At 35.6% G+C, this 19,863-nt stretch overlaps 2 protein-coding genes across 2 annotated transcripts; one reads left to right on the plus strand and one right to left on the minus strand.

The window, feature by feature from the left end:
* Nucleotides 1-260: 260 nt before the first annotated feature.
* Nucleotides 261-11,374, plus strand: LOC130745498 (cyclic nucleotide-gated ion channel 4-like). Its single transcript, XM_057597794.1, has 6 exons — nucleotides 261-972; nucleotides 3,833-4,048; nucleotides 5,532-5,848; nucleotides 6,795-6,903; nucleotides 7,050-7,373; nucleotides 10,698-11,374. The coding sequence occupies exons 1-6, from the start codon at nucleotides 424-426 to the stop codon at nucleotides 11,211-11,213; spliced, it is 2,031 nt and encodes a 676-aa protein (XP_057453777.1). The 5' UTR covers nucleotides 261-423; the 3' UTR covers nucleotides 11,214-11,374.
* A 140-nt stretch (nucleotides 11,375-11,514) lies between these two features.
* Nucleotides 11,515-18,391, minus strand: LOC130745499 (uncharacterized). Its single transcript, XM_057597795.1, has 7 exons — nucleotides 18,261-18,391; nucleotides 18,044-18,166; nucleotides 16,407-16,612; nucleotides 14,854-14,997; nucleotides 14,371-14,588; nucleotides 12,477-12,735; nucleotides 11,515-12,362 (listed from the first exon to the last, which is right to left on the minus strand). The coding sequence occupies exons 1-7, from the start codon at nucleotides 18,334-18,336 to the stop codon at nucleotides 12,234-12,236; spliced, it is 1,155 nt and encodes a 384-aa protein (XP_057453778.1). The 5' UTR covers nucleotides 18,337-18,391; the 3' UTR covers nucleotides 11,515-12,233.
* Between the last annotated feature and the right edge of the window lie 1,472 nt (nucleotides 18,392-19,863).

Raw genomic sequence — 19,863 nt, forward strand, 5'->3', positions numbered from 1 at the left:
AATAAAAAAGGGACGGTTTTCAAATTTCGCTCAAAGTTCAGGGATGGATAAAAATTAAAAAAAGGCTCTTACCGGAGCTAAGGCGGCCGGAGGGACGGGTCAAATTAGTTTTCAATAGTTCAGGGACGGTTTTCAAATAATTTTTCGGAGAGGGACGGTTTTCAAACGATGTCTAAAGTTCAGGGACGATTAAAGTATTTAACCCTATAAATTATGATAAAATCTTAATTATTTAATATCTATAAAAAATATAAAATGAAATTTTCATCCTCTGACTCTTTTCCAGTGGCTGCAGTTTTGTGCTTACCCCCTATTGTGTCTATCTGTTTCAAATTTGCAATTCTTCACTACACTCAAAACCTGCTCTCTGACACAAAAAAAAAAAAAAAAAAATTCCCTCCCAACATTCTGTTATCTTCCACCATGGCCACCACCACCATCACAACAACAACAACAGAGCGAGACATCTCACGTGCTTCCCGCATGCACGACTACACCACCACAGACGATGAAGACGAAGATGTCGTTGAAGACAGCGAGGAGGACAACCAAGAAGAAAGAGAAGAGCGCGGTGGGGCGGATGACAGCACCGTCAAGCAGGGTTGGTTGTGCGGCGGAGGTCGGCGGCTGGCAGCAGTGGACACAAGGGGGAAGTGGTTGGAGGAGTGGAATAGAGCGTACCTGCTGGTTTGCGCGGCGGGGCTGTTCGTGGACCCGCTCTTCTTCTACGCCCTCTCTGTCAGTGACTCCTGCATGTGCCTCTTCGTTGATGGGTGGTTCGCCGTCACCGTCACCGTCCTCCGGTCCATGACTGATGCTCTTCACCTCTGGAACATCTTGCTCCGCTTCAAGATGCCCAAGCGCAACTCCGGCTTCGGCAGCGTTGCGCCGCGTGGCTCCGTCGCTCTTACCTATCTTAGGTCCCGGAGGGGCTTCTTCCTTGACCTCTTTGTCATTCTTCCTATACCTCAGGTCAGAATTTCTTCACTTTTCTTAGCTTCTCCCTAATCCTTATAATTTTATGAAATAAAAAAATTATTACAACATTTTCCTAAACAACAAAGCAAAATATTATAATCCTCTAACACAAAAGCAACTGAACAAACACTAGGAAGCGAATCAAACACCTGAAGTCTAAGACTCAGATTAAATCCATGCTTAGCCAATGCATCTACCACTGAATTAGCCTCTCGAAACACAAGACTCCGAATAACATACATCAGCCATTAGAGCTAGAGGAAGTGAAGCTTTTATTGAGAACTTAAATTAAGTGCGGATGTTTCAATAAAAACTATTAATGTTAATTTAAATTGAGTTTACTAAGTGTGTTCTACACTCTAAAATTAAATTGGAATTCACTATTTTACCATATTAGGATTAAACTAAAAAAATGTTTGAAAGGAAAAATGAGAAGATATAATTGTAAATATATGTAAAACTAGTTTGCTTTTTATTGTTAATTTTAATAAATTTATTTTCTCATTTTTAATTTAACTGTTTTAATCAGTCTTTTGCTCAAAATTTTGAGTGCAAAGGAAAAAAAAAAACAGAAACAAGGAGCAAGAACAACTCATAACCAACAGCCTATCAGAAGCTAAAATAAAAAAACACAATATGCTGGGGGGTCTCCCATGCCAAGTGATGTCTATGCTATTGAGATTGAGAGAGCATAAATAAAAATAGAAAATTAAAATTAAATGCATTATTTGATAATTTTATAAATCTCCATTGGAGTGAGTTTGTGAGCATATATCATAATTTTAAGGATTTTAATTCATTTACATCATATTTTTTATTTTATCACATTTTCCTTCATTTTTTTATTATTTTATCACATCACATTATACTTTCATTTTTCTCTCTTCTTTTTTCATCTAGAAAAGAATGAGATTGAAGTATGAAAAGAGACTGTGTAAATGACAAATGAAAAGTTTGTATTAAATAACTCATCGTTCAATCACATTGAAGATAAGTGAGTTAAAATTTCTATATCATATTTATTAATTTATTTATACAAAATTCTATTGATCTATTGAGTTATGAGTTAGTAACCTATATGAATCATTTAGACACAGTATGAAAATATTTATTCTAATTTTAACACATAAATGAAATGAAAGGTGACAGACAAGCTCACCAGTCTTTTCATTGAAGATAACGTTTGTATTATTATCTGTATTATTCTCGTCATCAATTATGAACTTTGTCACGTTATGCGTGGCATATTTGGTGAAAGTTTTTGGTAGGAAATCTCTTTATGGATCAACACCCAAACTACTTTTTTATTTCGTTGCATAGGTTTGTATGCAGACATTAGTGGTTTGCCAGAATTATATGCATTCTGGGATTCTGCATGAGCTTATCCGGTCTATGGTTATTGGAGATAATTGAATCCTCTGTAAGGAAATTACTTTATCATGCATGACTCAACCTTCATATTGGTATTAATTATTAAGTGTATATTAAAATATTTAATTGCATTTAAGAAGATTATATTCCCATTTTATATAATCAATGAAATTTGAATTTTGAAATCACAGGAAAATTTTTCACAGAAGCTTGATATCAACTCTATTTTCTGAACCACTTTTTCAAATCAAAGATACTAGAGTATCCCCTAGCTAGAAAGTGCGTTTGATCAACTCAGCTCAGCATAAGCACGTTTTCCTACTGAACAGCCCCAAAAAGAATTGCAGATGTGACTTGTCTTGTTCATTTATATACTTTTGTTGGATTATATCGAAGGAAAATTTAAAGAGAAATTCTTGTTATTAGAAGATAGGTCACGGCACTTGTATGGTAGAGCTAGGCGTATGTATGTAACATGGTTTGCTGAAACAAAAAACAAAGAACATCGAAAATGTGAGATAACAACAGCATATGATACAGCATCGAACCTACAGGGGTGGGAGCCACAAAGTTAGATGCATCCAATTGGGTACTTTGTCTGATTGGAAATTATTATAGCACAGCATGGTCCCCTAAAATACCAGTACAAAAACTGCATGTTCTCATTTAGAGCAATTCATTCGTGGTTATAATATTACAACACATTGATACTGAACATGGTACGAAATACGAATATACATCTGAATTTTGTTTTTTACTGAATTTTTTATTTCAATTTTAAGCTGTATTATAAGCATATGGACATTATATTGAATGTATTCGTCTTGTTGTTGCCTGCAGATGGTTGAACTTTTTGTTTAGTGCTACTCTTATACTGTGAAAAAAAAACTGAGTTTGAAAAAGACTTCAATATATTTTAGTCCTTTTTATTGAAATAGGTACCTTAAAATAAAATCAGTGCATAAGTGATGTTATTTTGTTTATATGCCATGATTTTTTCTCGGTCATCATTAGTTCATGTGGTGACCCCAATTGAGGGGTGACCAGTCCACGTAGACTTTTAGCATCAGTTTTGCCAATATATCATATTTTTTTCCTGGTCATCAATCCACATGGTAAGTCTAGTTAGCTGAGTGTATTATTCCATGAGGGAAGAAGGAGACTTGACGGTGGGTGGGAGGAGGTGTGTGGTTATGGCGGAAGAAGGGAGGAAAAAGAACCTAGAAAAGGGGAAGATGAGAAACCGATCGAAAGTAATTAAAAAAATTCAGAGGGACTAAAATTGAAGTAAAAAGTTCATGTGATCATCCCTCAGTTAACTAGGCTTACCACTAGTGACTGAGAAAATTCATAACATATAGCGACCAATTTTAATTCTTCTTTAAATGTTAAATGTCGGGCACTTGGTGCATATAAAAAAAAATTGAAAGTTCATCCAACTAAATTATGGTATACTTACATTAACATTCTTATATTTTTTCAGATTGTGCTTTGGGTGGTAATCCCTTCTTTGTTAGAGAAAGGATCAACTACAGAGGTGATGACAGTGTTGTTAATCATGTTTCTTTTCCAATTCCTTCCCAAAATTTATCATTCTGTATCTCATCTTCGACGCACACAAAACCTCTCTGGCTTCATCTTTGGAACCGTTTGGTGGGGAATCGCCCTTAACATGATCGCCTATTTTGTCGCTTCCCATGTAAGTTACTCATGCCTTTCTTTGCATGACATATATATCATGTATTATAATTATATGATCACAATTAAATATTGTTACTTCATATAAGATCCTATACACATGACACACACGTGTTTATGAATATATATTAATATTATGCTCGCGCGTGTGTGTGTGTGACAGTGTGAGACTGTGAGCAAACTAGCTAGCCAAGAATAATGCCTTTAAAAAATTAACCAACATTAGTTTAGCTAAATATTTAGTATTCAAAAAGACAAAAACCTTGTCAGCAAGTGCCTAGGATTTATATTCCAGAAAGAGGGATATTTTGGATGCTATGCAACTTTATAGCCTAAAGTTTGTTAGTTGCTTTTATAAAGGGGTAGTTGTCGAGAAGATCCTCAGCAAATGGAACCAAAAGATTTATACGATGGGGCACAAATAAAAACGCACTCACCTTAGGATGTGATGCATGTTGATGTGGTTGAAAGGAAAAAGTATTTTTGTTCTCTTTTTTGATTTTATAATCATGAGATCAACAATAACAATACGATTGTGTTATTTTCACACACGTGTTACAATTTCATCATGAAGATAAATCTCACTTTTTTAATTCACTAAAAAAAACTCGTTTTAACACTTGATAAGACGGTTTTGTTATCATCAGTCAGATAGATCATAGATATATACTCTAATCAGATAGATACTTTGTGGGAGGAAAATGCGTCTGTGGAATTTTGTGAAGTTAAGTTCGTCTTCCACGAGTGGAATGCGAGTTTTTCAAGAGCCTCCTTCGAGAATGTCTTTTGTGTTGTTTCCAGATTATGCTGACATGGTGACTCTTAGGAGCTGATCATCTTTTGTTTTCTTTTTTCTTTTGTACCAAAAAAAATTCGAATAGATCTTATAAGGATAAATTTGTAAAAAAATCAAATAACCATCCCACATAATGTAAAAGTAATAATTGAAAAAACTTTTTGAAATGGTTGTCAAGGTTTGTGCTCCTTGAAATTGCATTCAAAACCATTTTGAAGAGTTTTTATTTCTTCTCATTAATCATACATCTAGACCATTTCAGTAAATTTTTCAATTTTTCATAATGTAGTACTGTTATTTGAATTTTTATGCAATTTTTTTCTTATTTAATTCGGCATATACGACCGACGCTAACAATATGACAATATATAGTGTTAGCTGTCTTATCAAGTGCGTAGCATCGGCTAAATCGATGCTAAAGCTTAGCGTCGACCACGAGGCCAACATTGGCCGTTAGCTTCGAGCATTTAAAAGACATTCACAACGGAGACGCTAATCCTACACTAAATCGTCTATAGTGCTTTTTGCTTGTTATAATTAGCACCAGCACCATTTAGCGTTTTTTCTTTAAGTTATTTGTTTCAACTTCCAAACCAATTGTTGAAAATTGAATTATTTCATTAGCTAGTAGTATCATTTATTTTGTTAATTAATTGTTTCAATTAATGCTGGTTTTTTTTTTTTTCAGGCAGCTGGGGCTTGTTGGTACTTGCTGGGGATGCAAAGGGCAGCAAAGTGTCTGAAAGAGCAGTGCCAGAAAACAGGTGGTTGTGGAATTCAAATGCTGTCTTGTCATAAGCCAATGTATTATGGAAGCACAAGCTTATTGAGTAGGGACAGAGCAAGATTGGCGTGGGCAGAGAACAGAGAAGCAAGGTCTACATGCTTAGATGGCCCTAATAATTACAACTATGGAGCTTATAAATGGACTGTTCAACTTGTCACCAACGGTAACCGATTGGAAAAGATACTTTTTCCTATTTTCTGGGGCCTAATGACTCTCAGGTACTTTTATTTTCTCATCCTCTGCCCCACTCCTTGATTTCACATATAGTCTTCTATTCTTTTTAGAATGTCTTTATTTTCTAGTCCTTATATCACTATTTCGTCAGTGATTTCACACTATTATACAATCATCACAACAAAAGAGAGAAAAAAAAGCTAGCAAAGGAAGACATAGGAAGGGCGAAGGAAATTAAAAAGTATGAAATCTTGTTTCATTCATATAAAACCATAAGATTTTAGGTTAGTTGGTTCATAATGTACATGTTATCATAGTAAACATAGTTTCTATGAAGTTAAAAGGACATATTGTAATATAGGGCAATAAGTGATGTGGAGTTTAAAGAACATATTATAAATACATGAAGTGCCCAAAGAAATTTGAGATTAGGGGTTCAGGATCGAAGAAGATAGCCAAGAACAAAGAATATGAGATGTCTACAATAATTTCTATCGGATAACATGTAAAAAAATCAAAATTAAAAAGCTTGTGGTGGGAGGCATGACACTACCACGTGATCCTCTCTCCGTCTCTGAATATTGAGCAACTCTATGGTTTTGTTAAAAACCAATTCGGCCACGAACCATGTTTTTACTACTAATATTTAGTATATGTTATTTATAATATATTCTTTATGTACTAGAATTTATTTGTAGATAAGTCCTTTTAAAATTAGCATCATTTCATGTCACATACAAATGTTAAGTAAAATATTGTAATCTCAACTATATATATGAAGAGGGAAATAAATACATAATTTCCTCGTGCGAGAACATGAGACAGTTTCATATGACAGAATCATAATCCGCTCTTTTTAACTTGTGAGCCAATTTTCTTTTATCCAGGCAGCCATAAATATAATATAAAATCCTCTATATGTGTTGACTATAGTGGATATTCATGCACACTCTATCAGTCTATCTTAAATTCTATTGTTGATTTGATAAGCACTTTCGGGAACCTGGAGAGCACAACGGAATGGCTAGAAGTAGTTTTCAACATCATTGTGTTAACCAGTGGCCTTCTTCTTGTCACCATGTTGATTGGAAACATCAAGGTAAAATCATAATAACTTAATTGTTGATTCATATGCTATTAATTCATAGTCATTTTTACCTCATGTTGGTTTGGATAATTTAATTTGGTGATGTAAATCTTTGTTGTGACATGTATTGTTTTGATATATTATGGTGTATGGGGCAGGTATTTTTGCATGCAACAACATCAAAGAAGCAAGCGATGCAATTGAAGATGAGGAATATTGAATGGTGGATGAGGAAAAGGCACTTGCCTACAGGGTTTCGGCAGCGCGTGAGGAACTATGAGAGGCAGCGATGGGCTGCAATGCGAGGAGTTGATGAATGTGAGATGACCAGAAATCTCCCTGAGGGACTAAGAAGAGACATCAAGTACCATCTTTGCTTAGATTTGGTGAGACAGGTGCCACTATTTCAACACATGGACGATCTGGTTCTAGAAAACATCTGTGACCGGGTGAAGTCTCTGATATTCACAAAAGGAGAAACAGTAAGTACTAAGTTCCTCTAACTATGTGTTTGGTTTATGTTTTGTCTAGCTAGCAAACTTGCCTTGAACCAGTTTAGAGATATTAAAAAATAAGCATTCACTTGAATTTGATGAAAAATATTTATGTGTATTTTATTCATAATACTTGACTAGACTACAATATATATAGACTAACAAAGAGATTAAAACAAACTAAATCTATCTAAACCTATCTCTATTTAAATAGATATCATCTCTATTTAAATAGATACTAATCTAAAATAGATAAACAAATCTTAACTATATCTCCATGAGATAAGACTCATAATAAACTAAATCTTAACAGATATTCAACACTCCCCCTCAAGCTAAAACTTACTTAGCTTTAAGCTTGTAACAAAATCTAACCCAAGAAGAAAATTATCTTAATAGATATCCCTTAATAATGACAGTCTTGGCGAATCTCTGAATTGAATAACCTTTCAAACTTCTAGTAAATCCATGGCGGCAAAAGACAACTTCTTATACTTGAAATTGAATAACCTTTCGAACTTCTGCTAAATCCATGGGCAGGCAAAAGACAACTTCTCATACTTGATCTGGCTGAAATTGATGCAAGACAAAAACCAATTCTTCTGGAGTGTCGTAGGGTAGCTGAGCCAGCAAACAAGGGCGAAAAACCAGCAACAATACGCCCGAAACAAAACAAGGCTGAAGCAACAACTCACCAACAACAACCACACAGAAATAAAACATACTTGAGGTCGATCGATTGATGGCTTCTAAGACAAACAATGGTGTCAACTTTGACACAGACAACTCTCAAACATTAGAGAGTGGGCCAGCGCAACTCGCAGCTGAAGCCCTAAAACCAAAACCAATAACTCTCAACTAGAGAGTGGGTCAGCGCAACTCGCAGCTGAAGCCCTAAAACCAGAAAACCAAACAATCGAGACAAAACAAACGAAGGTGACACTGCCACCTTCAAAACCAAATTGCATAAAGTCAGCCAAGATCAATATAATAAGAGCATCTCGAGCAATGAGACGCAAACAACAACTCAAGTCTCAAAAACCAATGTGGAACCTGAGCGTCAAAACAGAGTTAAAACTCTAAACCAAACCAAACTTGGCCAACAATGAGAGATGGCACAACACACGTCAAAACAGAGGATCCTTAAAACCAAACCTGGCTGATACACAAAGAGGACCAGCGAAAACAAAGCAGCGGAGATAGCGGCACCAGCGAGAACAAAGCAGCGGAGAGAGCGGCGCAACCTGGCTGATACACAAAGAGGACCAGCGAAAACAAAGCAGCGGAGATAGCGGCGCGTGGACTTCACACGCAGAGAGATGGGAGGCGCGTGGCTTGGAATCCGGCGGCGGTGGCTGACTGTAGTCTCTAAGATATTTAACAATATCTAACACTTCCCCTCAAGCTAGATCATATATATCATATGCATAGCTTGTAACAAATAGTATTAACTCGAGAAGCCGCTGCTGCCGGAGAGAGAAATTCACACAACACTTCCCCTCAAGCTAGAGCATATATATCATATGCATAGCTTGTAACAAATATAATTAACTCGAGAAATCGCTGCTGCCGGAGAGAGAAATTCACACACAAACGGAGCACACAATGCAATGCGGTAATCAGAAATTGTAGAGACTTGAAATCGCCCTTCACTGCTTACTCTGTGTGAATACTTCACATGAATTATGAAAAACTGATTTTGAGAAATCACCACAGATGTAAGGATCTTTTTGTGGTTTCCACACCGAAAATTCAGCATCTGAAATCACACATTCCAACCCAACAAACAAGGACAACGACCAGAGGCTCAAATAAGAGCAGAAAAATACCACCAAGCAAGACGAACAAACGTACAAGAGCAAGAGGCTCCAAGAACATAAATCCATATAATCTCTGATTGCAGTAATCAGAGTGCAGAAACAGAAATCTGAGACGCAGCTTCTTTCAATTCCAAAGCCACACATGCTTTAAATATATCTTCAATGGCTTTACTCATGTAGGGCCGGAGGAAATTTGATTCTTCTAGATCTTGAAAAAACGTTAGTAACCTTAACTCCATACATGGTGCTGCATATCATTGCGGCAACTTCATCAAGGGAATAACTAGAATATTTTCCTTCTCCAACTTTTTCTTCAATTTTATTTGAAGAAGTAACAAAAGAGATAACCTGAAATCACACAATAAAGAGCAAGGGGCTCCAAAAACATCTAACAATACTCTGAATCTAGGCAAAATCGAAAACGGCGGTGAAACAGACCAAATCACCGTGACTGTGGCTGACAAGAACGCAAGAACCAAGAGAACATGGCGAACCTTTCTGTGGAAGCAGCGTCACGAACGACGGCTGGGAAGGCAGCACGTGGAAGGACGTTGATTTGATAGTGGTTGAACATTACTAGGGTTCCAAGACAAAGGGGACCATAATTAGAAAGAAACGAGGCCGTAAGAAAACGGCTAGAACTAACAAGCGGAAGCAAAGTACGAAAAATAAATCCAAGAGATTTGGAAAGTCACCATGAGGGGGCTCACGGGGGAGGAGCCCCCTCACAGCGGTAGGATCGAAACTTGCTCTGATACCAACTTGAATTTGATGAAAAATATTTATGTGTATTTTATTCATAATACTTGACTAGACTACAATATATATAGACTAACAAAGAGATTAAAACAAACTAAATTTATCTAAACCTATCTCTATTTAAATAGATATCATCTCTATTTAAATAGATACTAATCTAAAATAGATAAACAAATCTTAACTATATCTCCATGAGATAAGACTCATAATAAACTAAATCTTAACAGATATTCAACTCTTTAGTTTAGTTTAGTACATGTTTTTGTATTTGATTTAGCATTCTAGAAGTCTGGAACCATGGTTTAGACAGTTCTTTAATTAATAGTTTTGCAAAACCATGATTTCCTGATTCTAAAAGTAAAATCATCTGCATTATGAAAATTTTGGGATTTTTACATCAGAATACAGCTAGAACGAGTTTCTATTGTAAAGTAGTCTAGAGTTTGATTCTCACCTTGCTCCCATTCTTCTAATACAGAGCTAGATTTCAGCCCAAGATAAGTAAGCATGGTGCTTGTTGATACTCTCAAATGACTTTTCTGTAGCATATTTAAATCAGATTTTTTTTTTTCATATAATTAATTCTAACACCTAGAAGCTACTCAAAGAAACTACTATGCATTATTGATTTTGCCTTTAGAATCAATCCTTGAAGGATTTTCAAACATGCTATTAAAAAAGTTAGTTGATAACAAAATAGACTAGAATAAAACCTGATGAATGATTGATGCAGATAGCTAGAGAAGGAGACCCAGTTCAAAGAATGTTGTTTGTAGTGAGAGGTCACCTACAAAGCAGTCAAGTCCTGAGAGACGGCGTCAAGAGTTGCTGCATGTTAGGACCCGGAAACTTCAGCGGCGACGAGCTTCTTTCATGGTGCATGAGGAGGCCTTTCGTCGAACGCCTTCCGCTCTCTTCATCCACGCTCACCACACTGGAAACCACAGAGGCATTTGGCCTTGAAGCGGAGGACGTGAAGTATGTGACACAACATTTCAGGTACACTTTTACAAAGGAAAAGGTGAAGAGAAGTGCCAGGTACTACTCACCTGGGTGGAGAACTTGGGCTTCTGTGGCCATTCAACTGGCGTGGAGGAGATACAGACACAGGTTGACTTTGACCTCCTTGTCCTTTATAAGGCCTAGGAGACCCTTGTCACGATCCACTTCTTTAGGAGAGGACAGGCTTCGACTCTACACTGCCCTGTTAACCTCACCAAAGCCTAATCAGGATGATTTTGAGTTTTGAGATTATCAAGATGATGCATGTTGATGTGGGTGGGGAATTTAATTGATTGCTTGGTCTTCTAAGTGGTGAGAAAATTTTATTATGAATCATCTTGTCGGCTTGTAATGTTATATGTTAATTGGTTGTATTTGGGTGTGAAAAGTGGAGGGTGGGGGGGGGGGGGGGTGGCATTTATTGGGTACTCTATGTTTTTCTTTTTTGAGTAAAATCAATGACAATATATTCATGATATATTGAATCCTCCTTTAAATGGAAATAAAAAAGATACTATTATGAATCCATGACATTTTCAAGCTACAAATTTTAACGCAAAATTTAGTTTTCCACTATATATTTTCTAAAGTGAAGACGTTCACATTGTATAAGATCTTATATACACATATCCCATTTGCATACAGACTAAAGAGCACTTGTTAGAAATTACCTACTAAAAAGAGCATTACATTAAGCTTCAATAAGTGCTATTTGGTCTGCATTCAAACGTTTCTCATTTAATCAGCAGTGCTTAGCAGAAATTAATGATCTAAAAAAAACTGATTATAACAATATTGTTTAGTATAAACTGCAGAATACCAATTTTCAGAGTGTAGTTCACTGCACAGGGCGGTTAAATGATGCTAACTGGCCTACTCTAGATATTCTGTGATCAAATTCAACCAGGTGGGCCATTTGGAAGCAATTCAAACTCTTTAAATATCTTTTCCAATAGCATGAGAATGCATATATGTCTGTATCACTTCAAACCGAAAAATCTCAGTCCACATGCTCTTTGATATGCTGGAGCAGGAAAACTGTGCCTTCTGAAAATATCTCTCCAAAGTAGAAGAACAAATCAAACCCATTTAAGGGTCCAGTTGTTACCATCTGGTTTGCAGCTATCAATTCAGTACCCTATCACCGATTAAAATGGGAAATGCCACATGCAATAGCTGAATTTTTCTGGATGAAATCGGGAGCCGTTGGTGTCACAAGATGCTGCAATATATGATGTGTGAAACTTTAAGGAGTGAACAATCAATCTCAAAAATCATATTTTGTTCTTCCACTTCCCAAAATGAGGCATAACATGTCTTCAATGTCAGGAGAAGAAGAATAAAAATTCCAAGCCTCGAGCATTAGACGTTTCCTTGATCCTTTGAAATGAACTACCTGCATCATACAAATAAACCAGGAACAAATTAGTGTTAAAAGGAAAACTGTCTTTACAAAAAAAAATCCAATTTAACTTCAAGCATTCCGCTAGTAATCAGGAATGCATTATACCTTAACATCCAATGGCATGCCATGAAATTGACCAGCACCCTCAGGGGGAGTCCAGTTGTACAGGGCACAGGGTAAGAACAATACTGAAGTACCACCAATGTCTTCAGAGAAAGCAAGTGCTTTGGCAAACCTGCTTGTGTCAAAGTTAGGTTTTGACTTCACAACCCAAGCAAGAGCTAACTGATCACCCAGCATGCGGGAAGCACTCATGTATTTCGAGGTATAAATTTTTAAAACCTCTTGTAGGAACAGCTTTGCCCTGCATGGATTTTCAATTTAAATTTAAGAATTAGTCACCAGAAAAAAAAAGGAGATAAATCAGGAAACTGAAAAATATTTAGTCATTTTCAACAATGCTGAGTGGAGAAATAGAATCCAGGAAAAAAAAAATTGAATCATTACACCAATGGTAGAGTCAGCTTGCAAATCACCAAAGAAGCGTATCAAAAGTATTTGCATATGTAGGTGTGAAAAACTCTGATAAGTTTGCATTAATGAAACTAAAGCAAATTACAAGTTTTGTTAGTGTCTGTGTGAAAGTGAGTTACTAACTGTTAAAAAATTGTAACTAGTACAGAGTTCAATACAATCAAGCATAAAACTACTGTTCTACAGCTACTTATTACACTAACATGCTCCCTTCAAACTGAGGGGGTGGGGGGCACATGGTACTTTATCAAACACCCTGAGCTTGTCCCTTAAAGCAGTAAATCTGACAGTTGTGAATGGCTGGGTCAGAAGGTCAGAATTCTAAGCATTGGCTGGTCATGACAAAGTGTAAGGGTTAAGGGACTTACTCGGAATCTTTTCTCTCAGAAAAAATAAATCCAACTCCATATGATCACTACTACGGTGCAAGACAAGGTTATGTGAGAGTGACACTATACTAGGAGGGGTGTTAGAGACATGAATTTGTTGAACTTTGTTGTCACAATAAATCCAGAATCTCTTTTAAAAATCTACATCACCTAGTCAACCTTTTATTGCTATATCAGGAGTTACTTCAAATGATGCTTGACATAAAATAGACAGTGAATATGTTAATGTGTTTCGTTGAATCTTTTTCATAGTTTTGATGGATAATTTGATAAGCCATTGCATTTTCTTCCATGTTTCAGAATACGTTTAGAAACGTGTTAACCAATCGATTGCAATAAATTGAATAAGGTTTTACAGGTTTCTTCCTACAGTACCTTTACGTTACATGAATATGAAAGAGGGAATCAATTTTTTTTATAAGGACTAAAATAATTTATTTTGGCTTTTTGCATATTTTAAGGTAGATCTAGAAAGATCTCTATCCAAGCCTTACATATGACTTTCATCGAATACGGCTTTCCACATAAGTCTACATGTCCCTATGAGACCAAGTAAGGAGTTATATTCCCACATAGTTCCACATGCAATTTGCTAGAACAGTTCAAAAATCAAAATCCCACGTCCATCAAGCATAACGATGTGAGAAGCATTCCAATGTCAACTAACACCGAAATTTTGGAGTCAAAATTTAGTGTAATATATTTTACACTATTAGGAGGCAAGGATAACATCATACTGTAGAAGTTACAGACATTTTCATGTGCAGAGTTTTAAATAGGTTGCACCATATGGTTCATGGGTAGCGTATAGTGCAAAACTTTAAACACAACACGGACCTAAAATACATTTTTTTCTTCTCCCAAAGAAATCTGAAATGAGTATATCAAGCAATTAGTTGCAGGTCCCGTGTTGGATCCAAAAAGAAGTAAATGCATGTCTGATGCTTAAACAAAGTCAAAGCTGCAGAAATACTGGCCAAAAGAAGCAGTATCCAATTTTTTAATCTTTTTGTAGTATGTTATATAATTGCAATTAAGCTAAAAGCCTAAAACTATAGATTGTAAAGTTTACTCACCTTAAAATTGCATCAGGGGTACCCCTTACAGCAATGAATCCTGAATTCAAAGGTTGGGCCTTGTTGTTCCTGAAGGTCAGAGCCAGATGAAAATCAGGTTGTTCATGAAAAATCTTCCCCAAATCATCAACCACTGCCATATCAGAATCAGTGAAGATGTAATGGGTGATAATCCTTGGCTTCTGAGAAAGCATCTGAAGCCTTGTTTCTAAAAAGGTCTGTAAAACATGAAACATAAAGTAAATTTAAAATTCTTAGCATCTTTACATATAATGGTAGATCAAACTCTATAGGGAGAAATGACAGATAGCTAGCACCTCAGATCTATTTTAAATGGTTGTGGGACTTAGTATTGATTGTCATGATTGGTGAAAGAAGAGAAAGGATGAGGGGGGAAATTCCACAAAAAGTACTCTCTGATGAGCAACTATTTTTCTTCAAAAAAAATGTTCTATATATACTGTGGGTGCAATGTAATCTTACAATGTAAGACCTGATCCTTTGGAGCATCAACTTGTCTCGTGAATATTCACCTTGTATAGGATAAACAGAGACCCCATTTCTATGCACTGAGAGGTCAGAAATTGGATCTGTGAGAATAATCACTTTGCTCTGGGGCATCGCCACCTGCATAATTATCCATACTAATTGTTGAATGATGTATATCTGGTATAATTGTAAAAAAACTAAGCTCAAGGCCAAATGCAATATGAATCCATTTAAAAGTCAAATGCCATGCATTTAGATCTTTCCTTCATAAGCCTTGATTTAAGTATATAAAAGACAACAGAAAATGTTGAGAACCCCCACATTGACAAGAGATATGGCTAAATAAGATCTTATATAAGGTAGAAAAATCCACACCCCTGAGTTACCTTTTGGGGTAGAGTTAGGCCTAATTCGAATTCGAAGAGAAAATATAACAAAACATTAATTTGATTGACAAACAGAAGAAATATCATACATCTTGATGCAGTTTCACTGGGCAAAGGATTCAATTTGGGTGCAGGACCAATTAACTAACACTGGCATCAGTAACTAAGGCAACTTAACCTCACCATACTTAGAATATAGCTAAATAATTCATCCTTCTAGACCTCACCCTAATATATATCTTCAAGTTTTTCAAGCAAAAAGAGTTTAAGTTGCTGCTGGGTACTATTGTGCAAGTTAGCCTGAATATCACGTAAATGTTTGAGAAAATATATTGGTGCCATCCTCACACCTATTCATGCCATCCCTGAGCATACCGCACTTTAAGTTGTGGTATCAAAAAAATACATACCGCAACTTAAAAAAGTGCATATAGCCCTTTAAATTGTGGTATGCATTTTGTATTTTTTTTCATACCGCACTTTAAAGTGTGGTATGCATTTAAGGATGGCTTGAATAAATTTTCTCTAAATGTTTTAGTCAAAGTCACCACATTATTTTCACCAATCCAGAGAGATTAAGTAGTCTTCTCTGCTTTTCTATTATAAGTTTCTGTCTCATTCTCCCTATTTTCTTGCTTTCTTCTTTTTAAGTTTTCGTCTTAAACTGCAAGACCAAAAAAAAAGTAGGCAGTGGTGCATAACTGCTCATACATTTCCTTCAAAATTACCTACAGTTTGCTGACATTCAGACACAATTTAAATAATATACACTTCATAAGGCCTTGTGGTATGTACTTTTTTACAAATGGTGGCAGAAACTAGTTCTAAGGCCAAAAATCATGATTAAACTTCAATGCAGTTTGTGCAATGTCCAGTATCAAAGGTTATGTATTAATATTAAATCATTCAATCTACTCTTGTCACCATTCAATGAGTAAGCAAAGGCTGAAGTCGTGCCAAGGTAGGAAATAGTCAAGAAGACAATAACATTCCACATTTCCACTATTTCCAGTTTGATAAACTCCAAAAAGTATAAAATAACTGACAAGGATAGCACACTAATCCAAACTATACTCTGTAAAGAAACAGTATACACAATAATTGAAGGCAATAAACTCTTTGTGATGTGACAAAACCAAAAAAAAGTTATTCAATAATTACCTGAATGAAGTTAATGAAGACATTCAACACAGCCATAGACCTGCCCACCTTATTATATGAAGCATTACCAACAATTGTGTTCGATGATTTATCATCAACATTATTGAGAGAGGAATTATAAATGGTAAAGACAGTGACAAATGTTATACTTCCATCTACCCCTGATCTGCTGTTAGAAGAATGGGTCCTGTTAAGAGCTTTTGTCCCTGTGAATTGCGAACAAGTAAAATGCACTATAAGAATTAAAAATAAAAAGGACAAGCAATGCAGAAGTGGTATGTAAAACCTCCTGATTCCCTGATAGTAAAAAAAAAGTTATCATTCAGACATTTAAATCTACAACAAATACAATAATTATAGGATGAAACCATAGTTACAAAGTTATGATTTAAGAAGCTAATGGAAACAAAAAAAAAATTCTTTACATACACAATCACAATGGGGATAAACATGCATAGAAGAAAGAGGAAATTAGGAACATTCAGAAATAAATATCTCCAAAATATGATTAAGGACAATTAAGGTAATTCCACAAACATGTGCTAAAATTGCCAGTCTTGTGTGAAGTATATACATAAATTTACACAGAAATACACAATAACATCCAATTCATGACACATCACATGGAAATAGATCATTGTTTGGTGTAAAAAATTACATTTTGTTACATTAGGTTCAGGAGCAAGTGGTATCAAATGATAAAAGAAAAATAACTCAAGCAGAGAAAACAATTTCAGACAACGGTAACATCTAAGCAAAAATGACACGTGAAAATCTTAGTAAGAATCAATTTAAAAATCTAATCTGAATACCACCCATTATAATCCATTCCCAATCCCAACATCAATATTTGTGAGAAGTTACATCAGATGTAACAACATATCAGAAACAGCAACACTTTGAATCATATATTGATGTTAACTCTTAAAGCTAATAGTGTCCAAGACACACGCACACACACATTATACTACCAGTAACAAGTAATAACTGTAAGTAACATCAGAGAATATCAACAACAATAAGCCAAAATAACACATGAGAATTTGAGTAAGAATCAATTTCTAAAAAAAAAATCTGAATACTACCCATTATAATCCATTTCCAACATCAATATTTTGTCAGAAGTAACATCAGATATTCAAACATGGTGATCTATCAGAATCAACCACACTTAGAATTATAAATTGACATCAACTCGTTAAGCTAACAAGGTTCAAGACACACAATAGCAAGTGTTATATCTTTCTGGTGCTCACATTTTTTCATCAGTTCATTAGGTTCTTTTCTTGGCTACAAATTCAGATGTAAAAACCCTGTAGCTCCTTAAAATACACCCAAGATGATAACTAATATGAGGATTTTGAGTTTTGAGAAAAAAACTGTCTATTCAATATTTGTGAATGCTAAATGACAACATCTACAAGGACAATCATCAAAATGTTGCCAACATGTTTAGAGTAAGTTGCATTATTGACAAATATTAGTGAAAAATGGTCTATGTCAGGACTAAGGAGCACTAATGCATATGGTAAAAGATTCTAAGGACCAATTTGGAATCACACCCATTCTGAGCAAAATCATTTCAAGAATTGAGACGATAATTCAAATTACTATTTCATAAAGAGACAAAAAGCAACCTTCGCATTGCAATCGATTTGACAAGCCTTGGCCAGCAGCAGGACCAAAAACAAGATGATCAAATTTCTTGTTTAGTTGCTTGTGGGTTTCCTCCATTTCTGGGTTCTTGTGCAACTCCGTAACTGACAAAAGGACAATGAAATCCACTTGTAAAGCTAACTCACACCAAACCGAAAGATATACACTCACAGAAACAGAAGTCGAGAGATTACCGACCAGACAACAGATGAGTGAGGAGGAAAACTAAAGGAAGACAAAAAACAAAACGACGCCATCCACTGAATATTTTCATGACTGACTAATGCTCACTTGAATAAACTATTCTCCTGCAACCACATGCACTTAAGCTGCAAATGACAGGAAATGAACTTAGGATAGTGCTTTAGCAATGGCAAAATCATATAGACATGTGATGGCAAAAGATTAATGAAATGAGGCAGAATTTACCATACAAACTATGCAGTTCGACCATCAAAAATTAAAAATTTTATAGATGAAAGTTTGTGGGAATGACACAAATTTCAGAAAAATTAAAAAAACAACTCATAGTAGATCTACAAGCAAATAATTAAAATTTAGCTCCACCAAAAGAGGCTGGCCCAGGCCAGCCCATCACAAGCCAGCCTTAAATGGGTAGGAACAGGCAGGTTGATGATTAATTCCAAGTCCTAATCCAATCCAAAAAAGCAAAAGGGATAGAGTGTCATATGACTAATATATATTTTATTTGTTGACTTATTGATTTGTTTTGTAATCAGAAGCAATGAAGAGTTCACCTTTAGTTAGTTTGAAATGGAAACACTATCCTCCTATGGTAAAAAGAAAAAAGAATTAATTGTAAATGAGCATCCAAAAATTGCAAAGAAATCCATTAGCAATTATCCTGAGTTTCAAAAGAAGTCAGATTCCTACACCCACAATATGCACCTTTTTGTCAATATAATTTTGTAGTGGTTTAGCAGATCAGGCGGCTGCCACACAAGATATCCCCAATATAATGCAAATATTTCTAATACACACATAATAAGTGCCCAAAACTCAAAAAACACTCCAAACATAAGACAAATTCACATTAATGCCCAAAAGGCATAGCTTAAAGACACAATCATCGTTAGTCGATGCCATGACTAATAACAATAAGCGAATGACAAATGCAGAAGGGGGAGGGATCTTGGGGCTAGAGAAGCTGCCAAAAAAACAGAGAACATTCAAATCTAGAGCCAAAACATGCTGTGGAACAAAGGAACTCGAACTCAGATTCCAATTGAGCTGTGAAAACGGTGGATTTGACAGGTGTTAGAAAATACCATCTATTTGGGTGGTGTGTATTTCCTATTCATAACTAGGATTGGATTTATATATTTGCTAACTTTCCTAATTTCCTGAAAATTACAGACTGTAAATCATGTAATCTACACAATCATGCTGAGGATTTCCTCAAGCAAATTATAAATCTTTTTTCTCTTTACAAAACCAGAAAATGCATGGAATGCCGGATTTGGCCATGGAGTGGGTGGATTGCTGAACAGAGATTTGAACAACCCTTCTCTGTGTGATTAAACAACAAAGCAAGAGGAAACTAACTGTGAAATGTTTTAGCTGTGTATGCAACAGATGAAGGAGACAAATAAGCCCCTGAAACAGATGTAAGCCTAAGTGTTTCATGCAACAAAACAGGGAGTTTGTCCTTCAAAAGAATCACAGCCAAACAGATAGGAATAATTTGGTCCACAATGGTCATCATCTGTCTAGGAGTGGAAGATGTTCACTCCTCCATTGATAATCCTAGTATCATACCAGCATTCATACCAACTAGCAT

This window comes from Lotus japonicus, chromosome 3, assembly GCF_012489685.1.
Source record: "Lotus japonicus ecotype B-129 chromosome 3, LjGifu_v1.2".
NCBI lineage: Eukaryota > Viridiplantae > Streptophyta > Magnoliopsida > Fabales > Fabaceae > Lotus > Lotus japonicus.

Coding starts and splice junctions, on each gene's coding strand:
- LOC130745499 (XM_057597795.1), bottom strand. CDS start 18,336: ATGAAAATATTCAGTGGATGGCGTCGTTTTGTTTTTTGTCTTCCTTTA. Junction 14,589..14,853: donor AAAGGATCAGGTCTTACATT/GTAAGATTACAT, acceptor CATGTTTTACAG/ACCTTTTTAGAAACAAGGCT. Junction 12,363..12,476: donor GCATGCCATTGGATGTTAAG/GTATAATGCATT, acceptor TGTATGATGCAG/GTAGTTCATTTCAAAGGATC.
- LOC130745498 (XM_057597794.1), top strand. CDS start 424: ATGGCCACCACCACCATCACAACAACAACAACAGAGCGAGACATCTCA. Junction 973..3,832: donor TCATTCTTCCTATACCTCAG/GTCAGAATTTCT, acceptor ATATTTTTTCAG/ATTGTGCTTTGGGTGGTAAT. Junction 5,849..6,794: donor TGGGGCCTAATGACTCTCAG/GTACTTTTATTT, acceptor TGATTTGATAAG/CACTTTCGGGAACCTGGAGA.